We start from the raw sequence: 19171 nt of genomic DNA, 5'->3' as shown, positions 1-19171 counted from the left end.
TGGCGCTTGTGGTGTCTCTGAAAGGCCGAGTGGCGTGAGCTCACTTTGTTTGTTCAAGAAAAAGGATCAATCCTGATATTTATTTTTAGAATCTGTTTGAATTGAATTACTAGCAATATTATTTATTGCTGAATTCAGTTATATTTTTAGTTTTTTAAATTACTTTTCATTTTGTTATAGTGTGTTGTTGTTTTTTGATAAATACACCTGGATTAATTACAGTTTAGGAGTAAATAATACAGACATCGGGGAGTATGTTATTTTTCGGGTTGATTGATTTCTTTTCAAGTCAACAAACGAAAAAAAAGGAGAAGAATTATGGGGAACAGGCGTGAACCTGTTTTGTCTCCTGCTTCATATTTGTGTTGAAAGATGAGCACACTTTGATAGCGATGGACATAATATTCTTTTCTACTCCCTACATGTCAGCAGGACAGCCAGCTTGCAAGGACACTGCATTCACACACACACACACACACACACACACACACACACACACACACACACACACACACACTTATGACACAAACAAATCTCTAATTTGACATTTACTCGTTTAAACATCTTCAGCTTCTCCTCTCCACACACATCCTCTCGTGTTGATACACACATGTTTGTGCTGTGGGAACTTAATGTGGATGAACAGCTCTTTATGATTTATTCCAAAGCAGGAAGAAAAACGCAGCCTTGAGCTCTTGACACCACACACACACACACACACACACGCACACACACACACACACACACACACACACACACACACACACACAGTTTTGCATGGAAGAAACAGAAGGAGAGAAAGAAAGAAGGGAGGATCGAGGCTGACCGATGCAGCTACACAAAGGAGTGAAAAGGAAGGACTGATGAAGAGGAAGATCCATCTGTGTGCAGGTTTACGTGCTGATACATTTGTTGATGAGTGGTTTGCTGATTGTTCTGCACCTGTTCGAGGGAGGTGTGGATGAAAATATGAAGTATTTTTTAACTATACAGGACTGTCTCAGAAAATTAGAATATTGTGATGAAGTTCTTTATTTTCTGTAATGCAATTAAAAAAACAAAAATGTCATGCATTCTGGATTCATTACAAATCAACTGAAATATTGCAAGCCTTTTATTCTGATTTATTGCTGATTATGGTTTACAGCTTAAGAAAACTCAAATATCCTATCTCTAAATATTAGAATATCATGAAAAAGTATACTAGTAGGGTATTAAACAAATCACTTGAATTGTCTAATTAACTCGAAACACCTGCAAGGGTTTCCTGAGCCTTGACAAACACTCAGCTGTTATAAATCTTTTTTTTTACTTGGTCTGAGGAAATATTAAAATTTTATGAGATAGGATTTTAGAGTTTTCTTAAGCTGTAAGCCATAATCAGCAATATTAAAAGAATAAAAGGCTTGCAATATTTCAGTTGATTTGTAATGAATCCAGAATGCATGACATTTTTGTTTTTTTAATTGCATTACAGAAAATAAAGAACTTTATCACAATATTCTAATTTTCTGAGACAGTCCTGTATGCTGCAGAATTCAACGACTCAGGCGCCCCATGAAGGCGGTCCCCCGTTCAAGAGGCCCTCGAGTGCACATCGCCATTCACAGTGGGGCCCTTTCACAGAGCTCAGACATCAGTCATGTTATTAGACCCACCTAAGGGTGGGGGTGGGCGGGGGGGGCGTATTTCTAAAACTAATGACCCAATGCTTGTGTCATCTGCACTTTAAAACAATTTTGAATATATATATATGTCCTACAGTGAAGGGGAAAGAAGTTTTCGGCAGTTTTCATCCATCCACGTTTGGTTTTCGGTTGCGCAATGAGCCTCTTCGCCTTATTGGACTGTGGGTTTGTAAACGTAAATGTTGTTGTTGACACAATGTAACAAAAAGCCCTCTTCAAAGCAGCCGTCGTGACATGTCATATAGCAGGTGTCACTCAGGTGTAATAGATCAATATATTGAGGGTGCCACCGTGCACAACGCCAGTGCCGTGACCCATTCGTGTTATTGATCACACCCGTGTTTCCCTGCCATGTCAACATGGCTGCTGTGAAAGGGGCTACTGGCCACCAGTGAGTCCTGGAGATGTTTCTTATTCACCTTCTGAATATAGCGGGCCGTCTTTATCTGAGCCGGCTGCGGTCAAGGACAGCCCAGCGGCAGATGGCTACAGCCGAACACAGGCCTCCTTTTGTTGAGCGGGCGCTTCAAAGCAAACAGAGACGTGGAAAACAAGCAGCGAGAGAAGGAGACGGCGAGGCGAGCGAGGTGTTCGTCGAAATAGCTTCGCTCACCTGAGGATGCTCAGCCCCGCAGAGCCTCGTTTACCTCTCACAGCCCCACTTCAGAGCCCTGAGTGGTGTGCGCGAGGGGGTCTTTATGTGCGTCTCGGGTCCCAGTTAGACACAGTGGGACTTGGAGGATAAGGTGCAACTTTCCTTGATGGACAGAGTAAGTGGTGTCAGGGGACAGGAGACACGTTTGGGAAACCTCAATGTGGAGATAGTTGGTCGGGAGCAGACAGTTTAAGGACTATTTACACATTTTGGGAAATATGCTGATCCGCTTCCTGATGAAGATCAGCTTGGTTTGTTTCTGCCAATAAAGGGTGCGACGATTAATCTACCAATTATTTTCTTAATGGAAATTTGGAATTATATTTCTGCTAGAAACTTCTTATTCGTTCTTCAAACATGCAGCAATGTAATTGGTGATTATTTATGTTTGTCTTTGATTAGAAAAGCGAGCAAAGACCAAGTTACAGTGACGCAAGTATCGGCACCGGGGAGTGGACGCTGTTCTGTGTAATTGTTGTGAACATTTGTGAAAATCAAAAAGGTTTATCTTTTTAATAGAAGCTGTTGTCTTGGATACGGCTTTGTCTTAGAATAAGAAAACTACATTTCTAGAATATGTTCTTCAGAAAGACCGATGAATAGAAAATTATGACTAGTGGAACAATTTGACGATTATCCCACTAATTCTTTCCCAAATATATGTTTTTACCTGCATCTCTTAATCAAACTACTTAATAAGTGGTATTGTGTTTGTTAAGTGCATTAAGATAAGTAATGAAAATAAAAGTGTGTATAGACACAACGGTCTGGTAATCCCTCCATAAAACACATTGTCATTTTCAACTCTATAACTATATAACATGTTAATCGGGGTTCTTTTTGTGAGCCGTGTATCTCACAGACATGACAATGGTATTAATATTCTCGTTTAACCAGAAAGCTAATAAGTATCATGTCCAGAAGGATGAACTATTCCTTTGAGCTCTGCTTCCAACACAAGACGAGTGATCTGAGTCTTCTCTGAAACAGGTGTACGACATCAGACAGTAACGAGACAAGAGTGGCTGAGGGCAGGTGCAGGGAATTAAACAATTAAGACACAGAGGAGACACGAAACACAGGAGAAACAGAACCGGGTGTTACAGAACGAGACCAAAACACAACAAACAAACACACTCCAGGCTCACTTGGGTAATATTTTATTTACTCATTAATCTTCAAAACTATTTTTCATAATAAATTTCCACTTTTATGTTCATCAAAGAACCGTAACAATAAAAAGAAAAGAAAAATACTGTAGAAAAATTGTACATATAGAAAATAAACATGGTTAATGAACACCTAGATGTCGGATCCCATCGATTGAGACGCGTCCTCTTGTTCCAGATGGCAACACAACAGAGATAGAGGGGAAAGAAAGCGAGAGACACGGAGGCACCGGGAGGGCAAAGAGGGAAACGTACGAAACAAGGGAAAACAAGGAGGTCAAGGCCAGTTGAGGATGAGAGAATAAGGGCATATGTTAAGTTCATTTTTATACTTTGACATCTCACACAAAGTCCCCTTCGCGTCCTTTCTCGCTCTCGAGCGTCTTGCATGCATCCGTCTGGTCGGCTACCTCGCTTGGAAGATCTGGAGGGGCTCGTTCACGCCGCGGTTTGATTTGAGATTTCGTTTCTTCAGCGGTCGAGGGCTCAGACCGATAATACCACCGGAGCCCGGAAAAACCCACCCGTCTGCCCCGCGTGGGTCACGTCGCGAACATTGAGAAATCAGCATGAAAACAAAAGGACGCAAGGAGAAAGAGAGAGAGAGAGAGAAAGGGAGAGCCAATAAAAATCAAAGCCACTCAGGTTGTCATATAATCAATGACATCATGAACTGGACTTTTCTATCTATTAGCGACACATGGGGACGTTTACTTTGTCCCGTTTTGATTCTTTTCCTCGGCTGGTTTTTGCAACAACAAAAAAAGGTGGTTGGTTAGAGCAGGTAGAGTGGGCGTGGCCTATGAGGACATCAGGCTGTGAAACAGGACGTGGCCTGTGGTGGGCGCACGCGTCCAGGCGTTGCACCGGAGTTACACGGCAACCCGCATCAACCCCGACCTCTTCCTCTTCCTCCTCATCTTCCTCCTCCTCCTCCTCCTCCTCCTCAACCTCCTCAACCTCCTCCCCCACAAACCTCCCACCTCCGGACTTATTAGTGGGACACTCCACCACTTCACAGCACAGCTCAGAGACTCAGGCATGCAGCACACTCGAGATGGTCCCACTTTGTCACCGGGGATTCGAACTGAGAGTCGATTCAGAGATTAAATCGCGGTGGAACCCCACCGACTGAAAACCGCTTCGAAAAGCCAAGTCGGTGAGTTTGTGATGGTTGTGCTTCACGGTGTAACCTCTGGAGTTTCAACGCGGTATAAATCACACGGAGTAAGATAATTCACGTGCAATAAGACCCCCCCCCCCTCCCTTCCCCAAAGAGTCTATTCTGCCCAAATGTTCTTCGTATTCGTCATTATCATTGCAACAACATTTCTCATAATGATCAGAGTCCTGTTCGCCGTCGTCTTCAGTGTCAGTGATGAAGATGCGGCGGGTCTTTAGCGTCGCAGTATGTCTGCAGGTTTAGATTGTTTTTGTTTCTTTTTCTGTGTGTGTGTGTGTGTGTGTGACACCGCAGTCATGCACGACTGGTGCCTGTAGGTAGCATCTGAAGTCTCAAGTATCCTGTCCAGGAAAATATCTCTCAGTTTTCCACCGATTTCACATTTGTGATATCGAGGGTGCCGTAAAACATCAGCACCGCAGCCCATCCGTCGTACGACCGGCACCCGTCTCTATGGCGACACCCTGATTTCCTGCCCCGTCGCAAGACGTGGACCGTGAGTGTGTGTGTGTGTGTGTGTTTCTTCAGCATCCTCTGTGCTTCGGCGAGTCCCGTCTGCCGACGGGGAGGAAGGCCGAGGAGCTCGGAGGAGACGGTTCCCGTTCGTCCCGGTGCTTTTACATCGTCTTTGTTCTGCTCGTCCTCTCGCTCGGCACACCCAGCCCGCCATGTGCTTCACTTCAAAGTCTTCCGTCACCTCTCCGAGTCCAACGCGAGAGGTTCCACTGTCTTTTTTTCATTATCTGGCTGGCCCCCCCAAATTGGTTCTTAACTGGTAGCTGAACTGGTGCTTTGTTATCATTTGGAATGGTGTTTATGTTCATAAAATAAGCCTCTCGCAGAGGCTCTGCTCGTCGGTAAATACTGTACAATGAGGGTCCGCGCCCTCGGGCCAGTCCCTACGTGTTTGTGCTTAAATGTATGTGTGCCTGAATGTGTGTGTGTTTGTGCTCGCCAGCATGTGTGCAGATGTGATTATTGGAGAGTAAACATTAACATCATCATGTCTCTGTCAGTGTGTATTTTTTTTGGAGAATATATCTATTTATGTACATATACCGTTATATATAAAGGTGTATGCGTATATGTCTGCGTGTTGGACGTCCTCCGCCTCAGACGTAGTACTCCTTGTCTTTGTTCTTCTTGTTCTTGGAGATCTTGGTGATGCCCAGCGGCTTGTCCTTGGCGCTGCCGTTGGGCTGCGTGGCCGAGTTGCTGATGTAGTTGCGGCTCTCGTCCACGTGGTAGGAGCCCTCGTCGCGGTTGCGGTACTTGTACATGGCGTAGAGGAGGATGAGGATGCAGAGGGCCGCGGCGGCCACGATGCCCACCACCATGCCCGTGGTGCTGCTGCTTTCCCGAACCACCTCGGAGGGAACTGGGAACACCTTCACCTCCGGCAGGGGAGGGCGGGCTGTGAGGGGGGGGGAGGGGAGGCAAGCGATGTTACATCGCAGTTTACGGCACGCATTATTCATTTTGTACGACACGCCAGGTCGATGGTTGGAGGACTGGAGCAAGAAGATACAATAGGATGAATTATTTGCCGAGCTTCTTTCATCGGGGTACTTGGTGGTCAGGGAAGGCTGCAACTATTTACATATTATCACATATTATCACATAATGTTCACATAACGTGTCGAGGAGGGCCAGGTGCACATTATATCACTTCTATGACATACATGTGATGCTGTAGGACAGACACATGCAGCGAGGGCTGCAGAGTGTGACACCTTGCCAAATGACTGTTGTGAAATAATTTGCTTGGGAATTCTATTCACGGGGTTAGAGTGAGGGGAAGAGAAGAAAAATGAAAAAAAGGAAAGAAACTGCTAGAGAAATAAGATTAAATAATGGATAAGGTGAGGGGAGGTGAGGGGAAGAGATGGAGGTGGAGATTGGCGAGTGGGTGGAGAGTGTTAGAAGATGCCTTGAGGCAAAAACCAAAGCAGAAATTATAAATGAATTGTCGCGGGCGACCGAGCGGCAGGGACAAGCTAAGGGTTCGGGATTGTGGTGAACACATGAAGAAAAAACACTCCCTCCGAAGAGGCGGTGTGATGTGAGTGGTTGTGCGGGCGGCGGGAGTCTCACCTGAACTGGGGTCACAAGGGTCGATGTCTTCATCATCGCTGGGACACTCAGCCGACGCCACCAGCAGGTCGTCTGCCGACTACGGATCCAGAAGACAGTGGGAACATGAACACACGGATACAGACACGACCTCCTCAGCCTGTGTCCCACACGCCTTCTGTTTATTTTCTACATGTGTGAGCACACAGCACCAATCCACCGCCCACCCGCTTCCCAGTTTGCCACCAACACTTTGGGTGTTGCGGCCAAAACTAGAGCACCAGAGAGAGATGAAGGAAGGTGGAGGGAGGAGAGAATCATTACATTCTGTTTAAAGTCACAAGGGGACAGTCAGTGATCATCTCCTGCTCTCTTGACCCTCCCCTTCCTTTTGCTGTTGTGGCCTTTCCATCTCCCACACCTCCCAGCTTCCCTCTGTTCTGCTCTCTCCATTTGATATTGGCTGTTCATGAGTTGGAGAATACGCAGAATGTGAAGCCAAATATATATACATATACAGGACTGTCTCAGAAAATTAGAATATTGTGATAAAGTTCTTTATTTTCTGTAATGCAATTAAAAAAACAAAAATGTCATGCATTCTGGATTCATTACAAATCAACTGAAATATTGCAAGCCTTTTATTCTTTTAATATTGCTGATTATGGCTTACAGCTTAAGAAAACTCAAATATCCTATCTCTAAATATTAGAATATCATGAAAAAGTATACTAGTAGGGTATTAAACAAATCACTTGAATTGTCTAATTAACTCGAAACACCTGCAAGGGTTTCCTGAGCCTTGACAAACACTCAGCTGTTATAAATCTTTTTTACTTGGTCTGAGGAAATATTAAAATTTTATGAGATAGGATTTTAGAGTTTTCTTAAGCTGTAAGCCATAATCAGCAATATTAAAAGAATAAAAGGCTTGCAATATTTCAGTTGATTTGTAATGAATCCAGAATGCATGACATTTTGTTTTTTAATTGCATTACAGAAAATAAAGAACTTTATCACAATATTCTAATTTTCTGAGACAGTCCTGTATATATATATATATATATATATATATATATATATAGGTGTTAAATAAAGGACATTTAAATGATGTGCATGACAGGAATATATATATAAATAAATATCTATTCCTGTCATGCACATAATTTAAATCTCCTTTATTTAACACATATATATATATATAAACTCCTTTATATATATGTATATATATATATAAATATATATATACATATATGTATATATATATATATACATATATGTATATATATAAATAAATATATTCCTGTCATGCACATAATTTAAATCTCCTTTATTTAACACCTATATATATATATATATACATACCTGCAAACTCATGAGGGGTGAAAAAGGTGACAACAGGGGGGGGGGGGGGGGTGCAGGTGATTTTCTTTTTCTTTTTTCACACCACATCCACGTTGTTTGAAGCCTCAAAGCTTTTAGAACCACAACTACAGTCATTTTATTGTTCTGACCACAAATCTAAATAATGATAATAAACAGTTTAAGAACAAAAGGTTCTCCGCTCTGACTCAGCCCTGTAATGATAGTAATAACAAATATACATTGTCATTATATATAATATGGTTAAAGTCATTCATGAACCAACTTCCTTTTTGTTGCCTGAACAGTCCTCATGGACTTTTCCCTGAATCTGTTCTGTCTTTACCTGTTTGTCACGATAATCATATTATAACTTCTATACATATTACATACCTGCCATAAATATCATAATACCCGATACCAGAATTCAATACAATAAAAACAATATAGTACCATAAATACGAGACTGGTATATTTATCTATAATAGTAATAAATAAAACATCTGTATGGTTCACTTTTTACCAACTTTTTCAACACTTAACAAATGTCAGTAATATTAGTATTAATACAGCCAGATATGAATGAAACTACATGGTTCCATCATAGCATTGATTATACACTATGAGGCCGTTAGTCTCTGACCAGATGATACAGAGTTCATCAGGATGAGCAGCTGTAGTTACAGAACTTTACAGACTGAAACATTTCACTTCTGGCATCTTTTTATTTTTTAAGCCGAAGTCGGTCTCTAAAGCTGCTCCACTTCTCTCGCTGTGAGCTGCGCAGCGCAGTGTGCGCAGACAGCTCGACACGGAGCAGCGGCGCTCTGATCGCTCTCTTAATGAAGTATCGATACTAAAAATATGGTAAATCACATCGTGTTTAACGTACGGGTACTTTGTTAGCATCGCTACACCGTGCAGCGTGACAGCAGCAGATGTAGCGGGCTAACATTCAAGCTAACCTGAACCCCCAAACGCTGTGGACATCTGAACGCTGATTGGCCGAGACGCGACACGTCCCATCAAAGATGTTTTATTGCGAAGAGCACCACTTCACACTTTTCTCCGCGTCTCACTGCAATCTCAACGGCAGCGGGCCAGGTGACCCCCCCCCCCAAAAAAAACTCTTCGGATCTCCACGATTCACGTGGATGACCTATTTTGAGTTCAAAACGGTGAATTTCACCGAAAGGTGACAAGTTTGCAGGTATGTATATATATAATTTAAATCTCCTTTATTTAACACCTCTCCATAAGCACCATGTCAATAACCCACTTAGGTTCACCCTCTCACCCACATCAACCAAGTAATATATCATCAATTGCTTATTCTGCATTCCTCGCTCTGGGAAAGACGCCCTTTTTTTCTATCCATCCTTGCTCCTCCTGTTGCCATGGCAACTCTAAGTTCAGGCTGTTAAAAATGATGGGGAATAAAAAAAAAAGGAGTGTGCACCCTCAGTGGGGACCTGTGCATTGATTTGCCATTCTAGTCGGGGTATGAAGAGGAGGAGGAGGAAGAGGGGGGAAAGATAGGTGGATGGATAAAAGGAATTTCAGGGGAATATTTGAGAAAGAGGGAGAAAAGAAGACAGGATAGGAGGAGGACTTCAAAGTGCTGCGGTCTTTACTTAACACCGTGCTAATGTGTCCCGCATATTTATGCACTCCTTCGCCCGCCCTGACGCTTCGACATGAGCGATGTGAATGTGTGTGTGCTTTAACCACACTGAGCGCTCCGAGCCAGCGCTAAATTAAAATTAGATTGTGATGCACTGCAGTAAATGTTAGTAACCCACAGAATAAAGGAAGAGAGAGCAGAGCAATAAAAGAGATGAGCTCTCGATGCAGATTTCAAGGAGCCCAGAACAGAACCGGAACCAGAATGCCAGCACCGAGTGCTCGACGATGTCTCGGCTGAAACCTACAATTAATTCAGCTTTTTCTTTGTCCTTGGTTTCTTTATTTCCGTGCTCCTCGTCTTTGTAAGAACATATTACATAAGAGGAGCAAGCACACCGTTCATTCATCTGAAAAAGCCTGCACTGGCTTTGTGCGGCGTGGCCAAGCCTGCGGTGGTTTAGTTTGACTTGAAACATATATGAAGTTATTGATGCTCGTCTCCGCCCTCCGCTGCCTTTCCAATCAGTTCTGCCCACCGAGCTGTCAAGCTGAGCTTAGCCGGTGGAATCCAGCCAGTCGATAAACCTCTGTGCCTTTGCCAGGATCCAAATAGCACGAGAACAAATCAGCCAGTGGGAAACATATCACCCTGTCTGTCACCGATCGATGTGGTGCCACCATGCTCGATGACTGATCCAAAAGATACCGCTGTGAGCCTGTTCTGAATGCTGACGTCAGCTCAAACCAAAGCTCACAGGTACATTTAACAAGACCCCTCCACTGGTCTGAGACATCCCCCTCGCCCGCTGACCACCCCGTTCGGGCGATACAAAATACAATGCATTGGATTCAACCAGCAAGGTGCGAATTGGACTATTGATCCACCGATCACACGGCACACAATGAACACGAGGAAAACTCGAGACATGCCAGACACAACTTAAATCACATCAATAAACCGCGGGAGTTTATAGAAGATGGGCGAAAGAGATATGTCCAAGAGAGCCCCGCCCCTCCCTCTCACCCTCCCTTTCTTTGCCCCCGACGTTTCACAGTCCATCGATAGAGCCTGTTGACAAAATGATGGACACGGACGCACAACAACGGGAGGGGATGAGACACAAACGGCAAGAGGCAGGGGAGAGAGAGCATGAAGGGAAGGACGTCCGCATGCTGAAAGAGCAAAGCCTCTACCTGAGCAGCCGAACAGTGCCAGCGACCGTCCAAGCCTCCCTGACTGCCTAGTTCACACATGGTAGCTGCTCTGGGTCCTCACACACGCTTCCAGAAGATTCAACAGCTTGTCAGTCACTTTCACAACTGGAAATCAAACCCACACACAAGCTCTAGAATAGCCAAACACGCTCCATTGCTCTTTTGCTGTTGAGACGCATCTACGCAGGCACACGAGCGTCCACCGAATCCGGCTGAAGTTGATGAAGAGATCCTGGCGAGAGAGGAGAGGAGCTAGCTCCACGACTGCAGATGGAGAGATAGACTCGTACACCGCCTGCATCAACAGCCTATCGCCGGAGCTCAGAGAGAGAAAGGGAGGGAGAGAGAAGGGGCGGGGGAGTGATGGGTAAATATGGAACGCTGTGGAGGGAGAGAGAGCAAAGGAGATTCGGAAGAGAGGAGAAGAGAAAGTGAGCGAGGGAGGAGGGAGGAGAGAGGAAGAATCGAAAGAAGATAGATAACGAGCAAGAGAAGCAAGAGGGAGAAAAAGATGCGAATAAGATCGCGAGAAATACAAATAACAGGGAGGATGGGAGCGAATGAGAGATAAGTGTTCGGTGTCTGGGTCAGCTGACTCCTGATAGCCAATCGGACACCGCTCTGAGCCTCGGGTTTCTTCTGTGAGTCTTCCCATCGAGCACAGGTACACACACACACACACACACACACACACACACACACACACACACACACACACACACACACACACACACACACACACACACACACACACACACACACACACACACACACACACACACACACACACACACACACACACACACACACACACACACACACACACACACACACACACACACACACACACACACACACATCCAGAGACAGACACCGAACATCAAAAAACAAAACTCAACTCTGTGACTCAGAGCAGCCTGTAGCATAAACACTCACACACACACACACACACACATACATACATACACACACACACACACACACATTCTCTCTCTCGCTCTCCTCGCTGGTGCTCAGCTGTCATGCATTATTAATCCTTTTTATTTTTCAACATACAAAAAAAGAGAAGAAGTGGTGGACGAGTAGCGCTGCAAAAAGTGCTGACGGTCAGAGTGAAACCCACGGGGATCCGCTCTGAAACACCTCACTGCCCCTCCACTGATGCAATGTGAAGCAATTCGAGCCGGTTGTTCTCAATCCACCTGAGAGTTTGTGTGCGCGTGTGCATGCTGTGTTCAGTTTGTGTGTGTGTGTGTCTGTACGTGTGCTTGTTAAGGCCAGGTTGGTTGCCAGGCAACACTAGCCAGCCTCAATGAAGAAGCTGTAGATTATTCTTAAACAAGGCCAGCGCACACACACACACGCGCACACGCACACACACACACACACACACACACACACACACACACACACACACACACACACACACACACACACACACACACACACACACACACACAGTTTGTGGACCAGCAGGAGTGATTTGAGCGCATACTGGGCCTGACCTAGTTCTCAGAGTGATATTGACTCGGGTCACAACTCTGCATCCCATATTTAGCACTGACATCACAAGAGCAGGAATAGTTTGTTTAAAATAACAAAACAACATAAACAGGGAGAGACTGAGAGGCGTGAAGACAAGCACCTGCGACAACGCTGTCACTCTGCCACGCTATCCATCCAGCTCTCATGTCCATTATTGATGCCTGAGGCTTAGCTCTCAGCTCTCTGCAGTCTATTATTCATGTCTGAAACAGCTGGCGGTTTATACACAGAGGAGCTATTCTGGATGGGAGCCTAAATGAGAGAGAAAGCGAGCAGTGGGTAGTGGGGCTCAGTATCTCCATGGCAACTTGTATCGTTGGGAAAGAAAAAAACTATTTTTCAGTGCGGCACAGTTTTATAACACAGAAGAAGAACTGCAGTACACACAGACGCCCACAAAGAGCCTGGCGACGTCTCACGAGTGATCTGAACAGAAGAGTTAAAGAGTCTTCGGTGGACCTGCTGATGACGCTTCCTCCGACATTAGCATCAACGCTGCAGTCGCAGCCACGATACACACGTCTCAGCAGGCGTGTGTTCCTATGATCGAGTTTACTAGATGCATATTATGGAAGAGCTATTACAGCCGCCATTAACACAATGCTTTCTCTTCCTGTAATTTAGTGGGTGGGGACCATTTACTTTAAAATGTCCCATCTAATCCACTGATGAGATTGTGCTGTAGCAGGAAAATGAAACGTGTGTGTGAGCCTTTTATTCGTGAAATGGTTCCGACTCCCTTTTATTTTGCGTGTAGCTTTTGATGGAGAGGATGATGGCGAGCAAATACAATACTATTAATCATTAATCAGAAAGACAAAACAAACATGTTGCACATCCTGAAAAAGGCAACTGCGACGGAGAAATTCTAGTAATATGTCGACTTTTCAAACATGTTGTTTAATGTTATAGATTTGTGAATCAGTGAGTAAAAACATAATTCAGTTCCAAAAGCCCCAAAGAGCTGGAGCCAACTTTGAGATGATATAAGACCAGGTTAAAGACAACAATGGAGCCTGGCTGTGGACCTTTGATGCATGTCATCACACCTCTTGGCTACCTCCTCATCTAATAGTGTAATATCTCATAAAGGCTACCATGCCTGAATAAAACACCCTTTAAGTCCTCTTTCTTTGGCTGAATCTTGAGCATTCATCATTATGCTTAGATCCTGAACTATTAACATGTTTTTGATTTCTTTAAATATTTTTTTTCCATAATTTTGATGTCTTTTTGTTGTCTTCTACACTTTAGGATTTCATGTAAAACTTGAAGTACAATATAAATAAACTTCCCACTCCTTCTGACACATCTCACTCTCCTCTCGTCCTCGATCAGTGGGCGATGTGTTTGCTAATCCTCTTACTGAGTTCGAAAAGGAACTTATCAAAGCAAATGACCACTTTGTAATTGCCCATCGTCACACCAAAGATGAAGCACGTGGGGTAGGATGACATATATGCTCCTCATGCGGAGGAATTACACAGGAGGACCACACACAGCAGGCATGAAGTGAACTTCCCATCCACAAGTTATAGATGTGATTGCGCTCTGACCTGCTGTGTGGCGCCCTGTTTCCTGCTGGTGGCCGTGGTGGTTGTGATGTCACTTATGGAGGGGGCGGAGTCAGAGCGGTTGCCTCCAGCCGCGGCACTGGACTGCGGGGTGATGGAGGAGGACGGCATGTCGCCCACCAGTCGCGTGCTGCCGTCCACTCGGATGTGCGGATGCCCCTCAGCGGCCATGTTGAGGATGCGGAGGCCGTTGTAGTAGATTCCGGACAGCTGGCCCTGGAACATGCCCGCACTTTGCTCGCCTCCCCCGACACGCACCGTCGTCTGGCTGTTGAAGATGGTCAGCTGGCGACCTACACGGACACAGGCGCACACACACGCACACACGCACCAGGCACACAGAGGCACACCGGGAAGGAAGGTGGACAGACACACGCGAATACAGTCACACACACGCCGCCGTTCACATACACGCATACATGCACACACAAGAGTGTTTGAGTGTTACACAATCCACCACCCCCAAGCCATGGTCAGAGTATGGGATCGATTAAGCGCGGCAGAGCAAATCGAAGCCGTGGAGAAGAGCTGAGACTGTGAGGGTGGGAATGGAAAACAGAGGATGAGGAGAAGACGAGGAAGAGGAGGAAAAGGCGGGAGGGTGAAGAGACTGAAATGTCGAGGAGGAGGAGGATGAAGAGGAAAAGAACAGAAGGAAGAGGAAGAGGCAGCAGATGAGAGGAGTCAGAGGGTCCTGAGAAGACGGGGCTGACAGATGGTTGCTATGGTGATGGCTGTGCGGCACGATATTGTATTTGAAGGAGCGACAGACAGACGGCAGAGTGACAGAGATCCAGGGAACTGCAGCAGCCCCATGAAGCATGCACAGGTTATAAGCTCTAGCACGGCTCACTGTTAAAGGGACTAGAGGCTAATTTAAGGAGCTCTGCTGAAGTTTAGGAGGAAAAACGTTTACATTCTTTTTCAAAAAGCATTGCTCTATTAGTCATTTCAAATTTACATAATTATTCCATGTCACAATACTTTGCATGTACTTTAATTTAATAAATGCTTTATTGTTTACAATTTGATAATAAACAGAATTATTTACCATGTCTTAATAAAGCATCTTTTTATCAGTACTATTTTCTGATTTATTCACATTTTAATCTCTCCATCGTCCCTTTAACCTGATATTATCAGATACACACTAACAAGATACGTTCACAGGCACTACACTTTACACAGTTTTACACACTACAGCTGCTCAACTTTTAACTACTTAGTTATGGATTTATTTTTAGATGTTAGTTGATGGTGCACAATATCGTATATTCAACTGTCTTCAAATTATATTGTTTAAGCTCAAAGTTTTAAGGAATTTTAATCAGGGTTTTTACCTTTGTCGAGTAGCCAATCGTCAACTACTCGACCGAGCCGATAGGGGATTCGCTGTCTGGCGATGGCCAGGCGCTCGTTATCAATGTTGCCTTTAATTTAGAGATGAAAACACAGTAGTAATTACGCACATCCAAACGTGGTACAGGAGCTGGATACAAAAAGAACAGCAATGAAAAGAAAGTAATGGTCTGCTCATTGTTAGCATGTCACTGCGTTACGCTTGATGTGCTCAGAGAAGAGGAGCTGAATTCACTATGTTTCCAGTGAGCGGACTTTTACTCTCTGTTCATTGGGTTTAATTTAAAGAGACATTTCAGGGGTTAACATCTGCAAGAGCACAGAGAAATAATGTTACAGCTGCCACATACTGTCGATATAACTGACTGAGTTTAGAGTTACATACAGGAAGAAGCCTCACACACACCTCACAACAACTAGCATTTAGCATTTTTACTATCAGCTACCTCAAGCCTGGACCTCATTATGTTAAAGACTGCTAAGATTACCACTTTAAATCTAAAAAAAACAAATATAAAAAAACAACTATGTTCAACAAAATACACTTTTTTCTTTTTCTTATTTTTTTTCTCTCTAGTTAAACATTTAACTCAAAATATGACATGTTTTTTAAATTATTGTTTGACCAAAAATGCACCAACTGTTATTATTTCCTTTTTACGGTGAGAAAAACAACTGACACCTGAATTGAATATTTTCATAGATTACCTTTAACACTATTTAACAGGCCTAACATGACATAGATGGCTAATATACAAGCGATTGAAATAAATATATATTTTTATGGTTTAAAAAGTCATGTTTCATATCAGATCACACATATTTCATTTCAAACACATAAAACAAAGATGCAATTAAATTACTCAAATTCAGTGTTTAAATATAAACATTAAGAGGAACACTAATGTGGTTCACCAATCAGGAACGGAGTTGATTTGGACTAAAGCGTAGTTAACTCTGTCCCAGGACAGACAGTGCTGTAGAGGGTTGGGCTTATGTGGGGTGGGAGGGGCCTACCTGAGGGATAGCGCTCTATGACTGGCAGGTCGTCCAGTTGGAGGGTTGCATTGCCTCCGCTGCGGGTGAACCGAATTATGTGGTACTTTCCGTCGTTGACAAACTTGGAGCTCTCCTCGATGTTGATGTCATCAGTGCCAACGTTAAATACTACTCTAATGTTGCCTTTATCCTGAGGAGGAGGAGGAGGAGGAGGAGTAGAGACATATTATAGAAATGCAAAGATATCGTTTTTTGGTCCTGGTTTATTGTGTTTAATGACAAATTATTTGCGCTCCCATGAGACCTTTCTTCTGTTCTCCACCAAATGAAAACCTGTTCACACATGTTTGAGAGTACTAGTGCATGTGTTGTACAAAGCCTTGTGTGGCTCCAGAGGGAGCCGCATGAAACCTGAACGATTGCCTCAAGGGATGGCAAATGTCAACAATTGGTTTAAAGTCTAAAAGTCTCAAATCTAACCTGTCCTTCATCTCGGCTTGAGGCAAGTGGCAAAAGGCTGCAATAACCGCTGATAGCATAACACAACTGGATATCCTGTCTGCTGTTGTGTTGCATTGTCTAAATGTAGCATGTGGCATTACATAAAAGTAGTATATAGCGTTACATATAAATGTAAACGTCCTAAACACAGCTAATTTCCCGTGCACTAAGTACTTGAGCACAAGGAACCCGTTCACTTCCTCTTTGACTCAGTTTCCATATCCCTACCCCAACCCCGTTCTTGTCCTCCTATTTTCTCTCTCTCTCTCTCTCTCTGTCTCTCGGCCCCCACTCTCAAGTCTCCACTCCCCCGTTCCCACCAGCCACCGGATGCCAGCGGTCTCTCATCGCACCCCTCCAACTTTCTTTCCATGACTCCCTCAACCCTCCTCGTTCCTTCTCCCCTACACCCTTCCATCCCTCACCCTACATCCCTCCATCCCGTCACCCCACGACCCCCATCCCTTCCTCCCTTTCCGCTTCCTAAAGCTAACCCTCTCGTTCCATCTCGCAATGAATCATTTGAAAGCCATATCACTATTAGAGTGGTGTCTGTCAGTGTATGCTCTTTTAACTTGTTGCTATTTTGGACAGGTTTCCCTTTTAAAGACGATAATAGGTCAGTGTATGTATCGAAGACATTCATTCCTCAAAAAGAGCAATATGTAAAGAACAACTTAAATGATTCACAATAATGGAAAATCACATTATCTTTGTTCTAGTTGTTGAATGCACAGGTGTTCACTTACTATCTGCAGCTGGAGGTAGTCTCCCAGGCCCGACGCGCTGTCCACCCGGAGAAGGATGGCGTGTTTCTGTTGGGTGCTGAACCCGAGGGCAAGCCGGTCTGCTCTGGTGCTTGGACGTTCATTAGGAGGCCACGTGTAAATCACCACGCCTCCATCACGGCCAAAGATATAAGTGGTCCCAGCTGGCCCACACATACACATTTTTTTAAATGGTAAGCAGTCTTTATGCCATAAACAGTGATATCTATCATCAGAGGTGACCGACTGCAGATTGCACCTATACACCTGTTTTTCTGTTAAATGTTTAGGACACAAGTGGCATTCTGGAAAATAATGTTGACAACTCATAAATGTCCCAGTAGAATGTCACATTTAGCTGAAGAGAAACAACAATCTGTATTTCCCAAACTACTTCTCCACATTACAAAGAGGCCGACTGCAATAGCTGACTCATAAAGACTGCACCATACAATTGGAGTCGCTGCAGGATGACTAAATAATCGTCAAGTATCTGACTTGCAAGGCTGCTGAGGATAATTTGTTGAAAATGTAAAAAGGACATTATTTAAGAGAATTTTAATCATTTTAACTGGAGATAACTTGTGGTATTTTTGTCCCACTTCAGAATCGACAGCTGACAGTGCCCTCACCTGGCAGCTCGGATAAAATGCAGCACAGATATGCTTTGATTCAGTGTTTGAAACAAAATCAATCAAGTGCAAAAGTTTTAGACCTGCAGTTATACACCAGGGAGTGTTTTCTACACTGGAGGGTTGACAGAGTGCAGGACAGGATATTTTGCACATACAAATGCACTTGTAAACCTGGTGCTCTCTAAACTTTTCTCTGTGAGAGAAACTGAAAAGCAAAGACTCACCATCATTGCAGAGTGGACCGGCATACGAAGTCATGCTGCAGTCACATGTGAAGCCCTCCCACTGCTGCAAACAAACTCCCTGATTCGAGCAAGAGTCTTCCTGACATGTAGTGCTGGGACCTGCAGTGAGAGAAGTGGCGGGGTGGCGGAAGTTAGGAGAAGATAAGCAGACACACTTTATGGACTTTGTGTGGTGCCCAGTGTCTTCACAGCAGTATGTCAGTACTGTGTCTTTATACCGCATTTCCTTGAAACATTTTGCATTTTGAAATGGCCGAGTAGACTGCAATGATGTTATGATTAGTAGTATTAATAAAATAAAAAAGGAATCCATGTGAGTATAAGATATTGTGGATAGGCTCCCATTCTTTACACTAACAGGAGATGCTGAATTAGGAATATAAACTGAGCTGAAACTGAACTGGGATCTGTGTTATGAGGTTAAAAGACCAAACTGTGGCGAGCATGCAGGTGGTGGGGCTAGATGAATGGGGCAAGGACGGGAGGAGGAGGTTAAACATAATAGGGCAGAGTTATGTTTGCAGGCCTTCATCTCAATCCTCTTTCTTCAGCAGTCGCTCACCGCTCGCTCCACG

At 44.1% G+C, this 19171-nt stretch overlaps 1 protein-coding gene across 2 annotated transcripts in view; it reads right to left on the bottom strand.

The window, feature by feature from the left end:
• Positions 1 to 4762: 4762 nt before the first annotated feature.
• Positions 4763 to 19171, bottom strand: part of nrxn1a (neurexin 1a) — a 54326-nt gene continuing 39917 nt past the window's right edge. For both annotated transcript variants that reach the window (XM_056430252.1, XM_056430253.1), the window contains 7 exons: positions 18576 to 18695; positions 17699 to 17880; positions 16467 to 16638; positions 15431 to 15520; positions 14073 to 14383; positions 6790 to 6868; positions 4763 to 6109 (listed from right to left, as the gene is read on the bottom strand). In XM_056430252.1, the coding sequence (XP_056286227.1) occupies positions 5808 to 6109; positions 6790 to 6868; positions 14073 to 14383; positions 15431 to 15520; positions 16467 to 16638; positions 17699 to 17880; positions 18576 to 18695 (1256 nt within the window). In that variant the 3' untranslated portion in view covers positions 4763 to 5807. The remainder of the gene's footprint in view (positions 6110 to 6789; positions 6869 to 14072; positions 14384 to 15430; positions 15521 to 16466; positions 16639 to 17698; positions 17881 to 18575; positions 18696 to 19171) is intronic.

Source organism: Pseudoliparis swirei, chromosome 13 (genome assembly GCF_029220125.1).
Source record: "Pseudoliparis swirei isolate HS2019 ecotype Mariana Trench chromosome 13, NWPU_hadal_v1, whole genome shotgun sequence".
NCBI lineage: Eukaryota > Metazoa > Chordata > Actinopteri > Perciformes > Liparidae > Pseudoliparis > Pseudoliparis swirei.
The sequence above is the reverse complement of the archived record's forward strand: the minus strand, read 5'-3'. Positions and strand labels throughout refer to the sequence as shown.